The sequence below is a fragment of the Gadus macrocephalus genome, chromosome 19, assembly GCF_031168955.1.
Source record: "Gadus macrocephalus chromosome 19, ASM3116895v1".
In the NCBI taxonomy this organism is placed as follows: domain Eukaryota; kingdom Metazoa; phylum Chordata; class Actinopteri; order Gadiformes; family Gadidae; genus Gadus; species Gadus macrocephalus.
The window spans coordinates 1,421,968-1,443,154 of record NC_082400.1 but is presented as its reverse complement, the minus strand read 5'-3'; the positions used below and the strand labels follow the sequence as shown (position 1 = coordinate 1,443,154).

Sequence of the window (21,187 nt, the reverse complement as noted above, 5' to 3'; positions counted from 1 at the left end):
TGTTGACATTTTCACATGGTAGTTCCTTTTGATTAATCTTAAGTGGTTCAGTCTGCTAAAACAGATCTAGCAAATCTACAATATCGGGAATTTTGCCACATGGATGTCCGTACAGCAGAGGTTCAACGGAGCCTAACGTTTCAGAAAGAACACGGCTTCCGTAGCACGAGAGGAACCTGGAAATAAGGTACTCTGAAGACTGTGCAAAGTTTTGAGGAAATTGCTGGACATACTAGTGCTATTGAAGAGAAAACACACAGGTGCTGTTTGGGTGACCTCTATATCATTATTAATTGCAACATTCCAACATTACAATTAACTACTGTTTTCACAGTTTCTCCACATCGCATCTGATTAGAACCACAGATGAAGGTAGCCAAAATCAGAATTGTGAAGTTCAGATTCCATGTGAGTTGTGCTATTAACACTGTTCAGAAAACCTAGGATCTGAGCTGGTTTTAGGCCACTTCTGCCGTCAGTGTGAAGGAGGCCTGTGATCGCCTCTCCTCCTCCATCTTGGAACCCCCCCCCGATCCACTTAGCCGCCAGCCAGGAGACATCGGGGGTTGGTATCAAATGGCTCACCCAGTTATTGATTCCACAAATATCATCAATTATTCAAAACTGCTTTTTTTTTTCACCATGAATTAGGTAGCCATAATAGAATCATATAAAGGGAATAACAGACAATTAAATTCCTTTCCGCCTTTTTAAAACACTTATTTCATTATGTGTGAAAAATCGGGGAGCTGCACAATGATCACTTATCATGGGCCTGAAAAGTCTAGCGGTTGGGGGTTTGACTCCCCTCTGGAAGGTTCTGGGTTCAGTGCTAAAATCGACCCCCTTAAGGACATGCGTCTGAATTTGTTGTAAGTTGCTTTTAATTAAGAGGCCCGCCGAATGACTCCTAATTAATTAGTCATTAGTGAGCAGGCTAGTCCTGTGAGTGCTGGGTGATCTGAGATGCATCCTCTCATCACATGTCTATTCAGAAGACTAATAAAATAAAATAATCAAATATAATAATAAAATAAGTAAGAAATAAGTACAAATTAAAGCTATAAGCAGCATTTTACGGGTGCCATGCCTAAAGCCGACCAATTAGACCCAGACCGGTCCATTGTGACCCTGACAGACCATTAAGACGAAGACAATTAAGACCGTTTTTGTTTGCATACAGTTGACAACGCTGGAATAGCCTCAGCTTGTATCCGTTGATGGGAGAAAAAAAACTCATGACCATACGTCAAAACGCTGAGGAGTAATGATTCTTTAAAGTTTTCAATTGATCGCTTTAGCGCCCCCTGTAGTCCTATTTTGATTAACTTTAGCCTGGTTAACCTTGACCTATGCTTCTTTATATGCACCAAGTTTGGTGATGATTGACTCAAGTTAACCCCACCTTTAGTCATCTATCATTGATTGGGCTAATTTGGACGTCCAGCCACCATTTTTTTTACAGGTACTGGGTTTCCTAGGCACATTTGTACAAATGTCCACAGGATTTTGTGACTGTAGAAGAAAAAAGGTCAGATAATATGTCCGTCCAAAGTCTGCATTTTCAGTTAAGGCAAGGCAAGGCAACTTTATTTATTTAGCACTTTTCATACACAAGGCAGACTCAAAGTGCTTCACATATGAACATTGTCATACAATAAAATAAAATAATAGATAAGTAAAAGAAAACATATGCAAAGAAATTAGTAAAATAGAAAGTTAAAAAGGCATTTTAGTATTCAAATTGAAATTAAAGGCAAAGTTAAAAAAGCTTCTATTTAATCTATTTAATCTATTGCAATCTATTTAAGATATTTGTTGCATAATAACTAAATCCTGCTTTCCCATGTTTCGTGTTGACGCTGGGGATAATTAACAGATTGGTCTCAGAGGATCTTAGTCAGGCCCAGAGTGGCTAATCGGGAGGACCGGGAGAATTCCCGGTGGGCCGGTCTGACTTTAGGGCTGCGAGGGCCAATATATTATCAATTATTATTTTTATTTATTTTGTGCCGGTGTTCAGTCATGGCACTGAGTGGGTATCACGTGTATGCTGTTACCGATGTCGCTGGGCCGTCTCCACTTGCAGCTCTTTTCTTTTGTCATCTGTCATCATATCAGGGAGCTGGCGGTCTGTTTGATTATGTCAATGAAACTGGGACGAGGACGCAGGTTAAGGGCACGCCCACCAACAAGAAACAGACGCAGACGCAGCCTGACGTAACGTCCGTGCACGCCTCACACTTTCAGTGGTGTTTGTAGCCTAGCTCCAACCCCAGAAGTGCAAGAAAAATAATAATGCAAAATGGAAAATAGAAAGAGCAAGGGTGGCGCAGAAAAAGCGAGGATTAAAAAGATAAAACTCCTGGAGACACATGCAGCCAAATGTGCAAAAATCTGCAGCTTTTTCAATCAAACGTGCTCGCGGTCTAAAACGTCCAATGAAAACGATGAAACGGGTAAGACAAGAAGATGTTGAACAAAATGCAACTACCTGCAGCCTGTCTAACCTAACGTTACATAATTTAAATAATATTATGATGCGACACCACATAACTAGCCATAAACTTTGTCTTGTAGCCCCTCAAATACAAGATGCATCACCAAGCACCAGCCATGAGCCCACAGGTCCAGAGTGTGCAGGTAGGATTGCTCATTAAGTGAATATTATTAGAATTAATATAATGAAGAGTATTGTGTAGACCTAGCCTGGTCCTACCAGACTCTTACTTCATTTAATTTGCACATTTGAGTCTGGACCTACTCAATTGACAAACGTTAACTCACTTGAAGGCGGGTGTCTGTTGAAGTTTAAAACTATTTGATCTGCCCAGTGCCACTCTGGATCTGCCATAACCAATCGCTAACGTTTGGCCGGGAATCACGTTGCGCGCAGGCTGCAAACAAACGAAGCACTGTGCATGAAGATGTCCATAAACGAGAGCTGACTTTAAGGATTAGATATCTGAACACTAATTTGCTTGATATTTGATATTGCGGTAAAGGACATGCTGATGTTGTATTTGTGAAATATAAGTTCTTATTATGTTATTACAGAGTGCAACCCTTTTTATTTTTTCAAATTTAGTATGTAATATTTTATTTATTCTTTGTATAATTTGTTGAAAAGGATGTTGTGTTGCAAAGAATAATGGTGGAGATGTGCACTCATGTTGAAATAAATCCCCATTGTGAAGCAACCATTGCTTCCACTGAATTGGAATTATTTTAGAAAAAATACACAGAATTACAAGGCTTTAGAGAACAGTGCGCTATTGTATGCTTAACATGTAAAGTTAGAATTACATTATTTTAATATGATAGGTTGTGATCTAAAGTGGGCCGGTCTGAGGCATAAAACTCCAAGGCTGAAAATGAGTCCCACTCCGGCCCCGATCTTAGTGGTCTAGATGGCTTATGTAGTGGAAGCATATCAGTTAAATATTTTGGGCCTAAACCATGTAGGGATTTATAGGTTAGCAACATGATTTTAAAATCAATTCTCTGTCCTACAGGAAGCCAATGTAACGATTTAAGAATTGGTGCAATGTGTTCAAATTTTTTGGTCTTTGTTAGAACTCTAGCAGCAGCACTAGTGATAAAGGCATGTACACGTTTTTGTAAGTCTTTGGTGGACATGAGGCCCTCTAAGTCTTGCTACATTTTTAAGATGATAATATGCAGATTTTGTAACTGGTTTGATGTGACTGTCGAAAGGTAAATCTGAATCCATGATAACCCCTAGATTTCTGGCTTTGATTGAGGTTTTCAGGGACAGAGAGTGAAGGTGTTGGGTTACTTTAAGCCTTTCCGTTTTAGAACCAAATACAATTATCTCTGTTTTGTCCTCATTTATTTGAAGGAAATTTCGGCACATCCATTCTTTCACTTGCTCAATGCACTGGCACAGCAGATCTATGGGCTGATAGTCATTTGGTGACAGCGATACATAGATTTGCGTGTCTTCAGCATAGCAATGATGGTCAATATTGTTATTTTGCATGATTTGCCCTAGTGGGAGCATGTAGATGTTGAATAAAGAGGGTCCTAAGATCGAACCTTGTGGGACTCCACATGTCACGTTGGTTGATTCTGATACAAAGTCGCCAATGGAAACAAAGTAGTTCCTATTATGTAGGTAGGACCTGAACCAATTTAAGACTGTGCCTGAAAGCCCCAACCAGGTTTCTAACCTGTCCAGAAGTATGTATCGAATGCAGCACTGAGGTCAAGTAGCATTAGTATTGAGGTTTTGCCAGAGTCTGTGTTAAGACGGATGTCATTTAAAACTTTAATAAGGGCGGTCTCAGTGCTGTGCAGGGGTCGAAATCCTGATTGGAAGGTGTCATAGTAACCAGTTGATGCCAGGAAGTGATTAAGTTGCTGGAGGACAACTTTCTCAATGATTTTACTTATGAAGGGTAAATTTGATATTGGTCTGTAGTTGTTAATAAAACCCCTTTTAATTTTTTAAAAGGGGTTTAATAACTGCAGTTTTCAAAGCTTTTGGGAAATTGCCTGACTGGAGAGAGTTGTTAACTATCTGCACTATGTCTACTGCTAGGCAGTCGAAAACATTCTTAAAGAGGTTGGTAGGTAAAGTATCAAGGCAACAGGTGGATGGCTTTAGTTGTGTCGCAGTTTCCGCAAGAGTTTGAGAGTCTATAACATTAAAGCATGCCATCCTTGCCACGTTACTTTTGCCTGAACAGGGTGGTAGTCCAACATTTTTGCTTGAAGTGGAGATATTGATGGCGCGTCTGATGCCTTAAATTTTATCAGTATAAAAAGCTGCAAACTCATTGCATTTCTGCGTGGAATGGAGATCAGGTGGAATTTGTGTTGGGGGGTTGGTCATTCTGTCAACAGTTGCAAACAGGGTTTTTGCATTATTAGTGTTGGTTTTAATGATATTGGAGGAAAATGTTTCTCTTGCACTTTTTAAGTAAGTTGTAGGCACGGAGGCTCTCTTTACAGATATCATGGTGAATATGAAGTTTTGTTTTACGCCAGATGTTCCTGCATTCTTTTTTCTGTGCTGTTACAGAAGCAGCTTTTCTCCAGGGTGCCTTTTTCTTTCCAGAAATCGTTTTAACCTTATAAGGTGCAATGACATCTATGACTTTCAAAAGTTTCCTACAAGATCATCAGCAGAACATGGGTTGAGAGGTGGTAGCAAGGAGATGGCCTTTTTTAAAAGTACATTAGAATCTTCATTGATATACCGTTTTTGACAGTATTTGATTTTGTCTGTATGTCGGGAATAAAAGATATGTTAAAGAAAACACAAAAGTGGACAGACCAGGAAAGATCAGTCTCAGAGAGATCAGAAACATTGAGGCCCTTTGTGATAACCAGGTCTAGAGTGTGCCCCTTTCAATGAGTAGCCTCTTTCACATGTTGAGACAGTTCAAATGTGTCCAAAATGGTAAAAAGTTTTGGCACACTTGTCATTCAAATCATCAGTATGAAAATTGAAGTCACCAGTTATAACTAGACAGTCAAATTCTGTGGAGATGCTAGACAATAATTCTGTGAAGTCATCGAAAAAATTTGCAGAGTATGTGGGTTAGAGCTTAGATCGGGCCCAGAAAATAAAACCCGACCCGGCCCGAGCCCGTGCACGTTCTGTCCGAGCCCGGCCCGACCCGACACATTAACTGTAATTATGAGCCCGAGCCCGATTTCAACCCGACATTTTTTTTATTATGTAACTTTGTACACATTTGTTACTAGGCCTACTCTGCTAAATATACTGGTATATGTAAGGGATAATGTATAGAACGCCGGTCATTATCGGGAAAATAAGCCCAGACAGGGCGAACAGTACACCGACTCGCAGCGAAGGTGTCTTGCTTCGCCCTGAAGGGGCTTATTTTCGATAATGACCGGCGACGCTCTAGACATTATCCCGCTTATTACACGGCTAATTGCCAAAATGAAAAAATAACTTCACATGGTGTGTCTTTTTACAATTTATTCATTGCCAGCATTCGTAGTGTTGATCAGCAGAGAAAAATTTGTCCGCTAAGACGGTGACGTCGCTTCGAAACGGAAGACGCTGGGGTTGACAAGTCACCGGACTACTACCCATTAGTGGTGCAACGGATCACGGATTTCCCGTGATCCGTACGGGTAAACCCTCACGGGGCGGGACGCCCGTGATCCGCGGGTCAGCTGACAAATAATAGTTGCGCGTTCATGTGATCGGCGCAATCTTAATTAGTCTAGGCTTCTGAACATTTAGCATGGCATTATGGCGAGCGGCGGAGCGGAGGAGTTGGAGAGGCCTGCTTCATCATTTAAATCAGCTGTATGGGAGCACTTTGGCTTCCGTGTGCACTATAATGAAAACGGAATAAGGGTGGTGGACAAAACGGCCATGGTGTGTCGGCACTGTGGCACCAGAATGCCCTACGACCACGGCAAGACCTCGAGCATGGCCAGCCACGTGAGACGACATCACCCCGTTGTGTCGGGAGTCACGGGAGGGAAAAAAAAAAGATGCGCAGCAAATGCTTCTCCCCGATGCATTTAAGCAGTGCTTTTTTCCTGCAAGCTCCGACTGGGCAAAAGCCATCACCAAATCGTTTGGGTTGTTTATAGCGGCAGACATGAGGCCATACTCCGTTGTGGAGAATAAAGGCTTTAAAAACATGATTAAGGTGCTTGAGCCACGGTACGAAATACCCTCGTGCACCCACTTTACAACTAAGATCGTTCCCGCACTTTATGAGCAACAAAAAAAGATTATTGTGGATGAATTATCTAAGGCATCCTCCGTTGCCCTCACTACAGACGGGTGGACCTCTAGAGCCACTGAAAGTTACGTGACGGTGATTGCGCACTACATAACAGCGGAGTGGGAGATAAAGAGCCCAGTGCTGCAGACACGCCCACTCTACGAGAGCCACACCGGCACAAATCTGGCGCAGGTACTGACAGGAGTAGCAGAGTGGAAGATAGAGAGACCAAAAAACAACATCCCAGTCACCACAGATAATGCCAAAAACCAAGTAAGTGCAGTGAAGGAAGCTGGACTGGGGCCACAGATAGGGTGCTTTGCCCACGTGATTAATTTAGAATGCCAAAGGGGAATAACATCACACAAGATGGACAGACTGCTTGGAAGGATCAGGAAGGTGGTTTCATTTTTCCACCGCAGCACAGCAGCTCATGTGCTTAAGCAGCAGGCAGCTATATTCTCTGCACTGACTGACAAGGCCCTGAAAAAAAATATCTGAGACATTGTCACCTTGTCTGATAATGATATGAAAGTGGCAGAGGAGGTCCTCCAGGTGCTCAAACCACTCAAAATGGTTACAACCCTATTAAGCACTGAATCTGCTCCATCTGTATCCATGGTCCTACCCCTAAAAACAAAGATTATACAATCCATGGCCCCAAGTGAGGGAGACAGCACCATCAGCCAAGATGTCGAAGCTGCTATTAAAGCCGACCTGAACGGCAGATACACTGATCCCCCCGATCTACAGAACTATCTTCATAGATCGACTGCACTGGACCCAAGATTCAAGTCCCTGTCTCACCTAGATCCTGCCCTGCGCCAGAGAACATACAACGATCTCACCACTGAGATTGTGAGCAAGTTGGGCACAGAAGAACATGAAGAGGTAAAAACTATTTAAAATATGAGTGAGTTAGGCCACTTAAATATACTGCAGTCCAGTCTTAGTTATTTTGCTATAAGAATTGTCTGTCTTTTATTTTAAATTAATAATTTATTTTATTAAATGTTATTGCTGCAATAATAGTTCTGTGAATAATAGTATAATAGTTCTGTGATTTAACATCAAATAATTGTTTCTTCCAGGGTCAAGCCACAGAGCCGACAGGTGGAGGCGCAGGGACATCTCCACAAAAGAAGTCAGCCATGGAGGCGCTTTTCGGGGAGACCTTTGCAGGCAAGGAGGACACGGGCAAGAAGGCGTTTCTTGATGCCATTGAAGAGGAAGTGGCATACTACCGAGCAGCAAATGGCATTCTGGCTGATGGTGATCCACTGAATTGGTGGAACATCTACGAGGGCAAATACCCTCATGTTGCCATGATGGCTAAATGTTACCTTGCTGTGCCTGGCACTTCTGTTCCCAGCGAGAGAGTCTTTTCCACTGCAGGGGACATAGTGACTGCAAAAAGGTCTACACTCTCCCCAGGCAATGCAGACATCCTCATCTTTTTGAAAAATAATTTAAAGTTATAAATCCAGGTCCACAGTGCTTCTCTGTGCACTTTATTTTGTTTATGCACTTTCTTTTGTACAGCCTGTTATTCACTGTTGAATTTTGAGTTCCCAGCGAGGGTCTTTTCCACTGCAGGGGACATAGTGACTGCAAAAAGGTCTACACTCTCCCCAGGCAATGCAGACATCCTCATCTTTTTTAAAAAGAGTTTAAAGTTATAAATCCAGGTCTGCTGTACTTCTTTGTGCACTTTATTTTGTTTATGCACTTTATTTTGTACAGCCTGTTATTCACTGTTGAATGTTGAAAATAAAAACAAAAAAGCAATTGAAAGCTAAGTCACATTTGTCTTATCTTTTACGTCGTTGATGCGAAAATGATCCTCAAAAACTGTGACCCGATCCGAACCGTGAGTTTTGTGATCCGTTGCACCCCTACTACCCATGCAAGTGAACGGAGCGTTCCACGGCATTGAGAAGACCTGTGTGATAAAGGCCTATAATATTTCTGCTTATTGCACAGATTTCTCCTCAGATTAGGCTTATAAACCAATGATAAAAATAGAAAAAAAAAACGCTTGATCAAAGGCCCGGCCCGACCCGGCCCGAGGATAGTGGTGGGAAATATCGGCCGGGCCCGCGGGTCGGGTCGGGCTCGGGCTTGGGCAGAGAATCTAAACTCTAATGTGGGTGGCCTGTAAATAATTAATAGGAGAACTCTGGGGGAGCATTTCAATACAGCACTAAGGTATTCGAATGAAGGAAAATCACCAAATAACATCTGTTTCCCCTGAAATACATTTTTAAATACAGCAGCAACCCCTCCACCTCTTTTTCCAGATCTATATGCATCAAAAAAGTTATAGTTGGGAGGAGCTGTCTCTATCAAAACGATCACGGTTGTTATTTAGTTCCAGCCATGTTTCAGTTAAAAACATAAAATCCAGTTTAAGAGTGGTAATAAAATCATTAACGAAAAATGATTTGTTATTAAGAGACCTAACATTAAGTAGAACCATCCTGATCATGTTGTTGATAGGCTTTAAGATTGTTTTTGGTTTGGAGGCAATAGATATGAGATTTGTGAGGTTAGCAGTGTGTCTATGTTTCCCTTTGTTTACTCTCTTAGGGCCCTATTTTAACGGTCTGAAACGCAAGTGGGAAGCGCAAAGCGCAAGTAGCTTTGTGGGCGGTTCTACGGCGCTATCGCTATTTTACAGGCGGATAAATGACACTTGCGTCGCGGCGCAAGTGTCAAAAGGGTTGGTCTGAAGCAGCCTAGTTACCCGTAGGTGTGGTTTGGGCGTAACGTCCAACAAACCAATGAGAGTGCCAGCTCCCATCCCCTTTAAGAGCCATGAGCGCATTTGAATCGGACGAGTTGATATTTTGACAGCGCGTCTGCAGTCTCCGATGAGACAGATGCACATGAATTTCAAACTGCAAATGGCTCAGTTTATTGCCAAATAATATGGCCTAATTCACACATGGAATAAGGGGTTTTCTTCCACAACTTCAGAAATACTGAGTCCTCAAATAAATTTCGGCAAAGAAAACGTATATGATATAACATATGATATGAGGTAACTGTGGTTCTATTTAATGATATACGCAATACATTATAAACATTGTTTCTTATCAGTATTGTATGCTATCCTAATATGCATGTGTCCCCGCGGTAATAGACATTGCCATTGATTGTATTATGCGTTACGTGTTTAGTTTGCGTGTGTTTAAACAGAGCACACACGCGCGCCCGCATTCATTCATTCTTTTTAACACTCACTCGCGGTAAAACAATGTTTTTCACGATCAAATACTCATCAATCCTAAAAGTTATGGGCATGTAGGCCTACACGATGTCTCTGTCAAGAAAATATGTGTTTGCTGTACGTGCAGATGCATTGATTTAAAAGTACAACTTATTACCGCTGCATCAGCTGTTCTTTCCCAAATAATTTACCAAGAATGTGCGGCTAGGTAGATGGGAGAAGCAAAGTGTATGCGCGAGGTGCACAAGCAATCCGTATGCATCGCATGCGCATCTATGCATGCGCCCTTAAAATAGCATCTGAACAACGCGCCACTGACTTTAAACCAATTATTTCCTGGTCAGTAGCGCAATGGTATTCAGAAACGGCAAAATACCGTTAGCGCCAGAACACGCCTCCTCCTTCCGCCGAACCGCCCCTTGGGGCGCATGATCAATCCCTAATTTACCGGCGAGTGGCGGTGGTGGGAAAAGAACGCTCTGCGCCAGTTGTAAACTAGCAACGACACATGCGCCAGTGACTAAGTCATTTGCGCCGGATGCAAGATAGGGCCCTTAGTGGTTACAGCATGAATGCAAAAGTTGCCATGGTTTCACGTAGGCAACCTTGGGTTCAGCAGATTATGTGAAACTACCTTTATACTGTGTCTACGGCTGAACCCTTTTTTGTCTCAGTAATACTCAGGACTACTATCAGTACAGGGGGGGGGGGGGGGCTTGGGCGCCCTCCTCTTGGGTGTTATCAGCCTGTGGCCATGACGTGGCGATGCTATCATTGACACAGATGTAAGTTTGATGCCAACATATTCCAGTTTCTTAAATTCAGCTGGAATATCGCAAAGGGAGGAGACAGTGGAGCTGAAGTTGTTGTTTTGGCTATGGGAGAGATGAGGCTGGAGGTCATCGTCGATGGGGGAATGCACAGTGTCGATGGAGTCGGGCGGGCTGTTGTCTCTCTCTTCAAGGCCTGCCGATTTAATCTGCCGATTATAGCCTTTTTGAAAATAATCGACATCTGCCAAAAAGACGCAGATTACAACCGATTATTATTATTTTTTATTATTATTATTTTTTAAATGTTATTGCGCTTAGTATCCTGCAGATTGCGCTCCTACTCGCCTTGCTAACTAACAACTTTAGCTGGAGTTCAAAAGAGGAGATTGAATTTTACCGTACAACATGAAAGCCCGCTCGCTCAGGCAGCTGCGCACTCACCTCACCAATGTACACAAGACGCGTTGTTTGAGCATGTTGTGCCTGTTTTTCTTTAGGTCCCAGGCCATGTTAATTTGTTATACTGTAGACTCTAACGGTGAGACCATACTGCTCAGCACGCACGTGTTAGTCACTGCTCACGAGCGCAGCACATTGGGAGTTAGTTATTTATTTTACAGTTTACATTCCACTCATTTTTGACTGTAAATGTATTCTAAAACACTCAAAGGTTCTGCATTCAATTCACATATTCGTCAATAGTGTTTAAAGTATATTTAAGGTATCAAAAACTACGTTTTATAGGCTTTTTTTTGTTTTGCTTTTAATTGGCCGATTAAATCGTAATCGTAATTTTTCTCTGAAAATAATCAGCATCGGCATCGGCACTCAAAAATCAATATCGGTCGGGCCCTAATTTGCGCCCCCAGAATAAGTTGATATTGTCAATAAAGCCCCTTCCTCTTTCATTGCAGACTCTGGAAAACCATGTATTCAGTGCAAGTAGACGACTGAATCTGTTTATTCCCCTGTCAACTGCTGGTATGGGTCCACTGATGATTGACTTAATGTGTATTTTTTCCAGTGTATCCAAAAGATCAGTGTAATCCCTCTTCAGAAGTTCTGACTGTTCTCTTCGAATATCATTAAATCCTGCATGCACAATAATCTGTGAGATTTTGGGTTTTTTCCAATATGATTGTGGCTAGTTTCTGGTTGATATCACTAAATTCCATCTGGGAAGTAGCATGTTTTGATCTTCTTCCCAGTTATATCCTTGATGATTGAGTCTCTTATAATCAGAGTGTCTGGTTCATCTGCTTTCTGTGAGATGGGCCCTTGTTGGCTTGAGGTGGCGATGGCAGACGCATGCGCAGCCCGCCTCCGTGGCTACTGGTTCCATCTCTGTCCGCATCGTCCGTCCGGACACATTTCGGGGCTCAGCGGTGCACGGGTGGCCGACGCATGCGCAGCTCGCCTCCATGGTGACTGGTTCTTGTTCCGTCTCTGTCCGCACCGTCCGTCCGGACGCTTCTCGGGGCTCAGGGGTGCACGGGTGGCAGGTGGCAGGGTTAACTTCAGTGACGGGCTAATCCGGCTGATACATGCAACTTTAGCTTTGGGTAGCTTAGCATTTGGCATTGATTGAACTTGTTGATACAGTTTGGTATGATGTTTTGGCTTAGCGCCGACTCTGTGCCAGTGAGACGCAGCTGGACCTGTCTCTCTCTTGACCAGCTTCGGGAAGGATACAATGTAGCTTTGATCATCTTGTTGGTTATTTGTCTGAGTTAGCTCAGCAAACTCAACCATCGGAACTGTATCCTGGAGGAGTCCTTTGCATTTTTCTAATGCTGTTAGTCTCGTTTAAAATAAAGCCACTGTCTGTCGCAGTTTGGTGCAGTCTGTACATTTCCCTGTCTCCGTGCCTGTGATATCTGAGCACAGAGGCATTTTGGCGACAGGAAAGTCCAAGGCTTTTGCTGCGGTCTGATCCGGGAGTCATAAAAAGTGCCAAAATGTATTGTTGAATCGAGCGATGGAGGACGACGGAAACAAACTATATATTGTTAAGTATTATGATCATGAAATAAAATAAAATTAAATAAAGTAGATCTGAACGATGAATTAAGTAGTTTTTTCCAATGCCTAGCGGAGCTTCGGGAAACATGACCTCTCTCTCTGCTGCCTCTCTCTATTGCTCCCCCTATCGCACAATTTGGAGAGGTTGCATTTTCAGTTAATTGTTTTAGCGCTACCTATAGCCCGATATGGATACAATTTGGCTGGGTTCATCTTGACCCATGTGCCTTTGAGTTTGATGAGGATTGGTTTAAGTTTACCTTGCCTTTTGGCCTTAAGTTCATTTTGGACAATTTTGAGCCTCTGGCGGCCATGTTGTTTTGTCAATCAACTTCATTTTACCTGAGCAGTTTGAACTTTGGTCCCCAGCAGCCACTAAGTGGGTCCCGATCAAATCAAACATTCCTTATATGAACTGTGGTGATTTTAGTCACAGGCCACGCCAATTTCGATGCCACGCCCTAATTTAAAATATGTTGACTCTGCAACCCTGAGTTCAAAATATGTTGACTCTGTTGACTGAGTTCATTTTGATGTTGATGTAAGCATTTAAGACTTTACGTGTTTTAAACCACACCCTTTTTAGAAGTCAATGGCTCCTGGGTGCTTTAATCATTATTGTACATACTTCGCTTTATGTCAGATTGAAGACATTGGTCCATAGATGATATGTGCTAAAGATTTTTGTCTAAGTGAAAAAACCTAGGAACCTTAGGGAATTTAGTGTTTTTAACGAAATTCAAGATAGTTGTAAAGCTATCAAAATAATGTGAAGCATATTTGTTCACCATGAGGATATGCATGTGTGAACAAAGTTTCATGACTAAGTCAAAGCGGTTACGAGATATGTTTGTTCAAAGTTTGCATTTTTGGACTGTTGCTATTGCCCGACCTTTTGGACAATCAGTGTAATATTTTCTCTCTGTTAATCTTGAGTCAGCCTCTACAGCTGTAGTAAGTTTAATAAAAAGCGTGCGATCGGTTTAGGCTGTGTAAGTCAAACGTGGCGGAATAATATTAATAAAACTGACAATTACAATAGGTTGCCTTCACAGTTTGTGCTTGGCACCCTAATAAGTAAAAATAAGTAACAGAATTAAGTAACAGAAATAAGTAACAAATGTAAAGTGGTCGAGTGGTAGTAGTACCAGCCACGGTTGATTGCCGTGCAAAATACAGTGCAATGCAAAAGTGGCAATAACAGTTTATTTGTATTTGGATAGTCTCTTGTGGTATCATGCGTTGGGCTGGTTTGTGGATAGTGGATTCCTACAGGAGCCTGACTGCTTGGGGGAAAAAAACTCCTCATCCGCTGGGTTTTGGCCCCGAGGCTTTCGGTACCGTTTCCCAGACGGCAGCAGCTCAAACAGTTTGTGGTTGGGATGGATGGGGTCCTTTATGATTCCGAGGGTATTATGGTATTAAATGCTGAATAGCATCATCACATAGGAATTCCTCTTGTCAAGTTGGGTGAGGTCTTAGTGGAGTGCTGTGGCAATGGCGTCGTCTGTCGATCTGTTGTGTTGATAGGCAAATTGGTGAGGGTCCAGGGTGGGTGCAGCATGCTAGAGATCAACACCTTGATGAGCTTCTCCAATCATTTGCTCACTATGGGGGTGAGAGCAATGGGTATTGGGCATGTTGCCTTGCCCTTCTTTGGTACTGGGATGATGACTGATGAGGTGGGCACTATGCCCGTGAAGAGGGAGAGGTTGAAAATGTTTGTAAATACACCAGCCAGCTGGTCAGCACATGCTTTGAGCACCCGGCCCGGTATCCCATCCGACCTGGCCGCTTCGCGGATGTTGATGCGTTTGAACACCACACACACATCCTTCTCTGTGATGACCAGAGAGCTGGCTGTATTCTCTGTGGAGGAGGTTCTCTCTAGGAGGCTGGTGTGTCTGAGCTCAAAGCGGGCGTAGAAGCTCTTCAGCTCGTCTGGTAGAGTCAGTGGATTCTGCTGTGCGGCTAGGGGTCTCTTTGTAGTCAGAGATTGTGTGTAGTCCCTTCCACATTCTGCGTGGGTCATTGCTGTTCAGCTGTGACTCTATTTTCTTGCTATAATCCCTTTTGGCTGCCTTGATTATTCTTCTGAGGTTATAGCAGGGATTTTTTATATCAGTTGTATCTTTGGTTTTGAATGCCTTTTTCCTCGTAGTTAGTGCTGTTTATATGTCTGAATTAATCCAGGGTCTCCGGTTTGGTTAAACACAGACTGGCTGGCTGGCTGGCTGGCTTGCAAAATATTGCAAATAATCATGTTGGAGTAGAACGTAGAAATGTTTTTTTTTTTAAGAAATCTATTCATATTTGCCTTCCTCTTCCATCTTTCATGTCACGTTTGTCTATTTTAAATTGACCACTACTGACTGACTGACTGGCTGGCTGGCTGGCAAAATATTGCAAATAATCATGTTGGAGTAGAACGTAGAAATGTTTTTTTTTTTTTAAGAAATCTATTCATATTTGCCTTCCTCTTCCATCTTTCATGTCACGTTTGTCTATTTTAAATTGACCACTACTGACTTCTTGTGGCAGAAACATGAACCACACGTTTGGCCGCTTGAGCATGTGAACACAAATCAGACCAGCCAGGCTGCAGTCTGAATGACATGTATCTCATTGCAAATGGCTTTGGATGAAAGTTGCTGCTACATGAATACCATGAGAACATCATCTGGCACTTTTTGCATTGATGGAATGATGGATTCACTTATATGTATATTCAGAACAACACAACATCCTCCAACAACAACACTACACTACACATTACCATACAACACACTACTACACTCAACACTACACTACACAACTTAACACCTCTCCACGACGCACCACAACACACCACACAATGTACGATAACTGGTTACACTTTACAACAAGGGTACATTCATTGACCGTTAATTAACATGAGTTAATGAAGTAATAAACATTCGGTAAGCTAAAGGTCTGGTAATTATTTACTAATGGTGTTCAAGTCGATTATGGTATTAAGTTCAAATATTTGGTGATTTGCCCTTACCCTAACTTAACCCATACTAACTCCTATGCTAAAGCTATTTAATAATGATAATATACTAATAACAGATTTTTTTTAACGGATTACAAATATTAATTAATGCTTAAAAAATTTACCGTTGTAAAGTTTTACCCAATAACTCATCACTAGAACATCAGAATTATGCACCAAGCCACATTGAAGCCTTATATTATATCAAAGAAGGAGGATAGACCATACATCATAGCGTTGTTGGACTTAGTAGTGTCTCTCTTTTTCTTCCCTCGGTCACTCACTCTCTATTTCTATACCTCTATATCCATCTATTTCTATATCTCTATCTATCCATTTCTATACCTCTATCTATTTATATCTATTTCTATATCGCTATCTCTATCTCTATATATTTATATACGTATCTCTATCTATTTCTATATCGCTCTCTATCCATTTCTATATCTATACCTCTTATCTATTTATATTTCTTTATTCTACCTCCATCTCTCAATTTCTCTTTCTCTGTCTGTTCTCTTCTTTCCAAGGTATGGCCTTTTCAAAGAGTGCTATTTTGTGTGTGTGTGTGTGTGTGTGTGTGTGTGTGTGTGTGTGTGTGTGTGTGTGTGTGTGTGTGTGTGTGTGTGTGTGTGTGTGTGTGTGTGTGTGTGTGTGTGTGTGACAGAGACAAAGTGTGTCTGTGAGAGAGGGGGAAGGAATTCATTAAACTTTTGAATAATAAAAGTTAAGAGGGATCTTAAAAGGATGGAAAGAAAGACTGAAATAACTCTAAAGACTTTCTCTTTCCCTCTCCCACCCCCTCACACTCTCTTTCTCTCTTCCTCTCTGTCTCTCCCTGGCAGTGTTTTGTTTTGAAACATCGTACTTAAAAGATACCCTAGCCAGAAAAATATGTGGATGCCTGGAGAGAGAGAGAAAGTCAGATGGGGACGTGAGGGAGAGAGATTGAGATGGGGTTGGGGCCGGGTGGGGGAGGGGAGGGGGGCGAGGAAGGAGGAGAGAGCAAGAGAGAGCAGTCAGGGTAGATAATCCCTCTCTTCCTTTCTTCTCCTCAGTTCAGTGTCTGTGTTTGTGTGTGTATACTGTCGTTTTGATAAGTGTGTCATCTGGACATTCTGCAAATATATATGAGGTTTTATTTGACTATTCTATAGTATTCTACTCAGTTTATCCAAGTTGACTTAATCGTGTGTTCTTCCACGCTGTCTGCTCCTGATGCCCCATCCTTGGGGACCACTGAAGTATTGATCTGTCTCCCCCAGCTGGTCATCATGTCCGCCACGGTGCTGCTGGCTTACTACCTGGAGTGCACAGACTTGTTCGGCGTGCACGTGCAGGGCTTTTTCTGTCACGACCCCGAGCTGTTGAAGCCCTACCCCGGGTCGGACGAGGTCAGCTTCGTGCCTCCCCTCCTCCTGTACTGTGTGGTGGCCGCCACGCCCACCGCCATCGTAAGTCTCTGCATCTCATCTCAACTTCTGTCTTACCCTCTTTTAATGTCAAGTTCACCTGGGGTCGGGGGGGAGGGGTCCGTGTTTCAGTCATCATGAAGTCTGTCATAGGAGGAGGAGTCTGTATGACCGTACACCAACGGTCCGACAGATGGAACACGCTGGTCCTTACGTTGGGGCATCATAGCACGTGTCCAGGATGCCCCATTGCAGGCTTCTGACCGTATCACCCTACATGGGGAACGAACACCCGTTCTCACGTCCCGACGTTCAACACTTCCGATTTCTGACGGTGAAAGATTGTCGGCATCGGCAAACCGAGTTTGAATCCGACTATATTTGTATTTCACTGATTTGTGATCCTGGCTTAAAGGAGAACTTCGGGCACCATTTTCCGATCTTTTTGGGTCTATGGAAATAATATGGGCAACTATTTGTTTTTATCAGTATTCCAGTATACAGGGAGAACGCTGCAGCTGTTTAAAGGGCTGCCATGAAAACCTTTGAGCAACAAAGGGCCATCAATGTCCTGCCTCGAAAGGGGCTTCATTTATCACTCACTGACTGACTGCCACTAATTAAATTATATCAGGAATACTACGAGAAATACAATTTATGCTTGATTGAAAGGAAACCTTTGGATTTTAGAACCTGGCGCCTGTGTTCCTGTCATGTTGGGACTATTGCAGACAACAGTCTTCGACACTGGTCCAGTATTGATCGATAATGTTAAATTGAAATTTCCGAAACCGAATGCAATGTAATCCTTTAGGGCAACGCATCCCGTAACTGTATGTCTCCTAATATTGCAAGTATTGCAACTGAAATGCTCTGATTTGAATTTACTCTGGAACAATGTACAAGAGTGTTGTCTGAATTAGTCCCCAAGGCCCAAAATGAAAGAAGAATAGGCTCAAAAATACAAAAGTTCTCCTTTTAACAAGTCACTTATTAACATGAGCTCAAATCTGTGAACAGAATGCATCTTGGGCACAATGCACCATGAATGATGTAGTAGGTTGACCATCCTGATGTACCTCTGTTAATGCAGCTCATTGAGATATATTCAGAAATGCCAAGGAAAACCCAAACATGTTCTGTAGTGACTTGCAGATCAGTATGCAGTCGGAAGTTAAACAAACCACCAGGTGGCAGTAATGCTCCACTTATGTTGACCTATAACACATTGACGCAGTCTCCCAACACACACGATTATTAAATACATATTTCCTCCTTGAATCAAGGTCACTTTATTTTGAACAAAGCTCATCAAAACCTGTAGAATTTAACAGTGGTTTCAGGGTTGCACAGTCAAGTCAGTATGAATCTATCTATCTCAGCCCAGAATATCCGATCAGTCTCTTTCATTTTGCCATGGGTTACTTTAAAATATCAATTATGTGACCTGTGGTATAGTGCTTGTTCATAAGTAGTTAATATTCATGCAATAGAGAGGATATGAATTTGAATATTTAACTGCGTCATTCTGTTTTCCATGAGGTTGTCTGGTGAATGAAATGGTATATGCTGTGGCTGTTCAGCTCAGCATTTCACTCTGATGGTTATGCTTAAAACATATATTTCTTCTACCTCTTTTGTCTTATATCTATTTCATCTCTGTATCCATCATCCATTGTATAGCTATTTCATCTTGTGCATCTCTTCTATCGGTTCTATTTCTTGCAAATTTCGTATCTCTTGCTCCTCCATCTCATCTATCTTTTGGATCTCTTAAATTTTGCGTCTACTTGATCTCTTCTGTCATGTCCTAACTCTTCTATATTTTGTATTTGGAAGAGTAAGTTCCATCAACCAATGGAATTATGTTTGGCTCAATTCCATTGGTTGAATCATCTATGCCTTTGCTTTACTGTGAATATAAGAAATATATAATTGTTTAATCTGTGTGTGTTTTCCATGGTGGAGGCCAGCTCGGATGTCTAGAATAGAGCTGAGCCAGGGTTCTCTCTCTTTCTCCCCCTCTCCTTCTCCTTCTCCCTCTCCCCCTCCCTCTCCCCCTCCCCCTCCCTCCCTGCTTCAAATACTATCTTAGGGAGTGGTGAATAAAGAGAGTGTAAAATGTATTTCCTCGGTAGCGCTGTGTCAGCGATAGCAGACCCTTACTGTCGCCGCCTTCTCCCTCTCTTCGTCCAGCCGACGTCATTTAATCATTCAGGACCACAGAGTTGATCAGTGGTCCTCCTTGAGTCAGCAACTCTACCGCCACACCTAGACTTACACGCTAACTGTGGTATTAGCAGGCATCAGCATGTATAATGGATGGTTAGGGTACGGAACTCCAAGCAAAGAAGTTCTTGATCAAAGCCTGATGTCTGCAGTCTGACCTGTAGGCAATGTGCACAACGCTACAATGCCTTCCACCTCTTAAATTACTTTTATCTATATCTAAGTCGGTTATAGTAACTGCTCACATTGATTGCAGTTTCACTTAGCGTAGTGATTAACTAATTGATTTAAATAGAACAAGTTGACTGCAATTGTCACCATGTCAAATTGTTATTCTGTTTTATTGATTTTGCAATGGTGTTAAATGGTAAAGGGTCTTTTCCTTCTTTCCTCTTTCCTCCTCTCCCTCTCCCTCTGTCTCTGTATCCATCAATGGGGGGTCTTCCTCGCCACAGGGGTTCATCCCTCCTCGCCACAGGGCTTCATCCAAAGCCCTGTCCAACCTGTCCTCCAAGAGCCATCAGACTCAGTGCGTTTACATGCAGTCATTATCGGATAAAGAAACGAATAAGACCTCAACAGGATTTTTAAAATGCATGTAAACACCTTTACCCGATCTACTTCGGACAGAAATCAGTACATGAACGGACAAGCGAGATCGGATAAGAACACCTAGATAACTCTATCATAGTCCGGTTTCTACCTGCATGTAAACCCGCATCGTATCTCGGATTTGGCGTTCTGTGCACACTCGAGATCTTGCGGCCGGGGGACGTGAGCCAGAAGTAGAAGGAGACAGTAGTCATGTTGATGTTGCTATAGACATATAAACAATTCTTATTTCTTTATAAGTATAAATATTCAATTATTTCTTTATATGTTTATGGTTGTCGCCGTCAGAAAACGAGAAACAGCGATTTATTTAAAAAGGTGACGCAGAAGATGGAGGAAGCCGGTGTCATACCATTACCCCCTATCAGAAGTGTATCATCATCAACATGCATTCAGTACACACTACACTTCGATTTCACCCAAGGCTGAATTAAAAGTACATGTTTTCCTAAACGTTGGTCATCAACGAGGTTGTAAAGTATCTTCGGGCACATCTGTCAAAATAAACGTTTTTTTCTTCTGACGTGTATACAATCTTTATTCATTCATTGCGCCGCGACCAAACTGAATATTCCCTAATATTATGAATTTTAAAGACTGCGTCGGGTTCTCCGACTCTGGTTCTTCCACAACAAAGACTCGTAGTGGGGGTTATCTCGGCCACGGTGGAAAAGGAATTGGGGGGGGAAAGGAATTTTGGCTTTTACTCTCTGAAGTCCAGATTGAAACGCAACATGGAGGAGAAAGAGATTGTTGCCGTATGCGGGACAGCTGTCAGTTCACTTCGGGGCCATGTGATTTCTCCGATGCTGCAGTGTTCCGACCTCTCGGTCTTATGCGGACTCCTCCGGCTGGATTCCTCCCGCGGCTCCGCCGCCGGAGGAGTCCGCATACGACTGAGAGGTCGGAACAATGGAGCGTCAGAGGAATGACATGGACAAGTGAACTGACAGCTGTCTACTGAAAACATCTTTCTCGAATACCGCCTGAGTTTGTTGTTGCTGGGACTTAGGGGTCAACCAGAAGTGGCTCTACAACCACTTGTTGAAAGGGCTACTGCGCCACCTAGAGTAGGGGAATCAGCCATGATCCGACCATTATGCGATCTCTTAAAGGCCATGTACGTTTGGATAATGACACGGTCCGTTCGA

General features: G+C 42.5%; 1 protein-coding gene across 4 annotated transcripts in view; it reads left to right on the top strand.

The window, feature by feature from the left end:
• plppr1 (phospholipid phosphatase related 1) overlaps positions 1–21,187 on the top strand; it is a 92,353-nt gene that overhangs the window by 40,722 nt on the left and 30,444 nt on the right. For 3 of the 4 annotated variants that reach the window (XM_060038838.1, XM_060038837.1, XM_060038836.1), the window contains exon 3: positions 17,049–17,237. The exons of the other annotated variant lie outside the window; for it this stretch is intronic. In XM_060038838.1, coding sequence (XP_059894821.1) covers positions 17,049–17,237 — 189 coding nt within the window. The remainder of the gene's footprint in view (positions 1–17,048; positions 17,238–21,187) is intronic. 4 annotated transcript variants of the gene reach the window in all.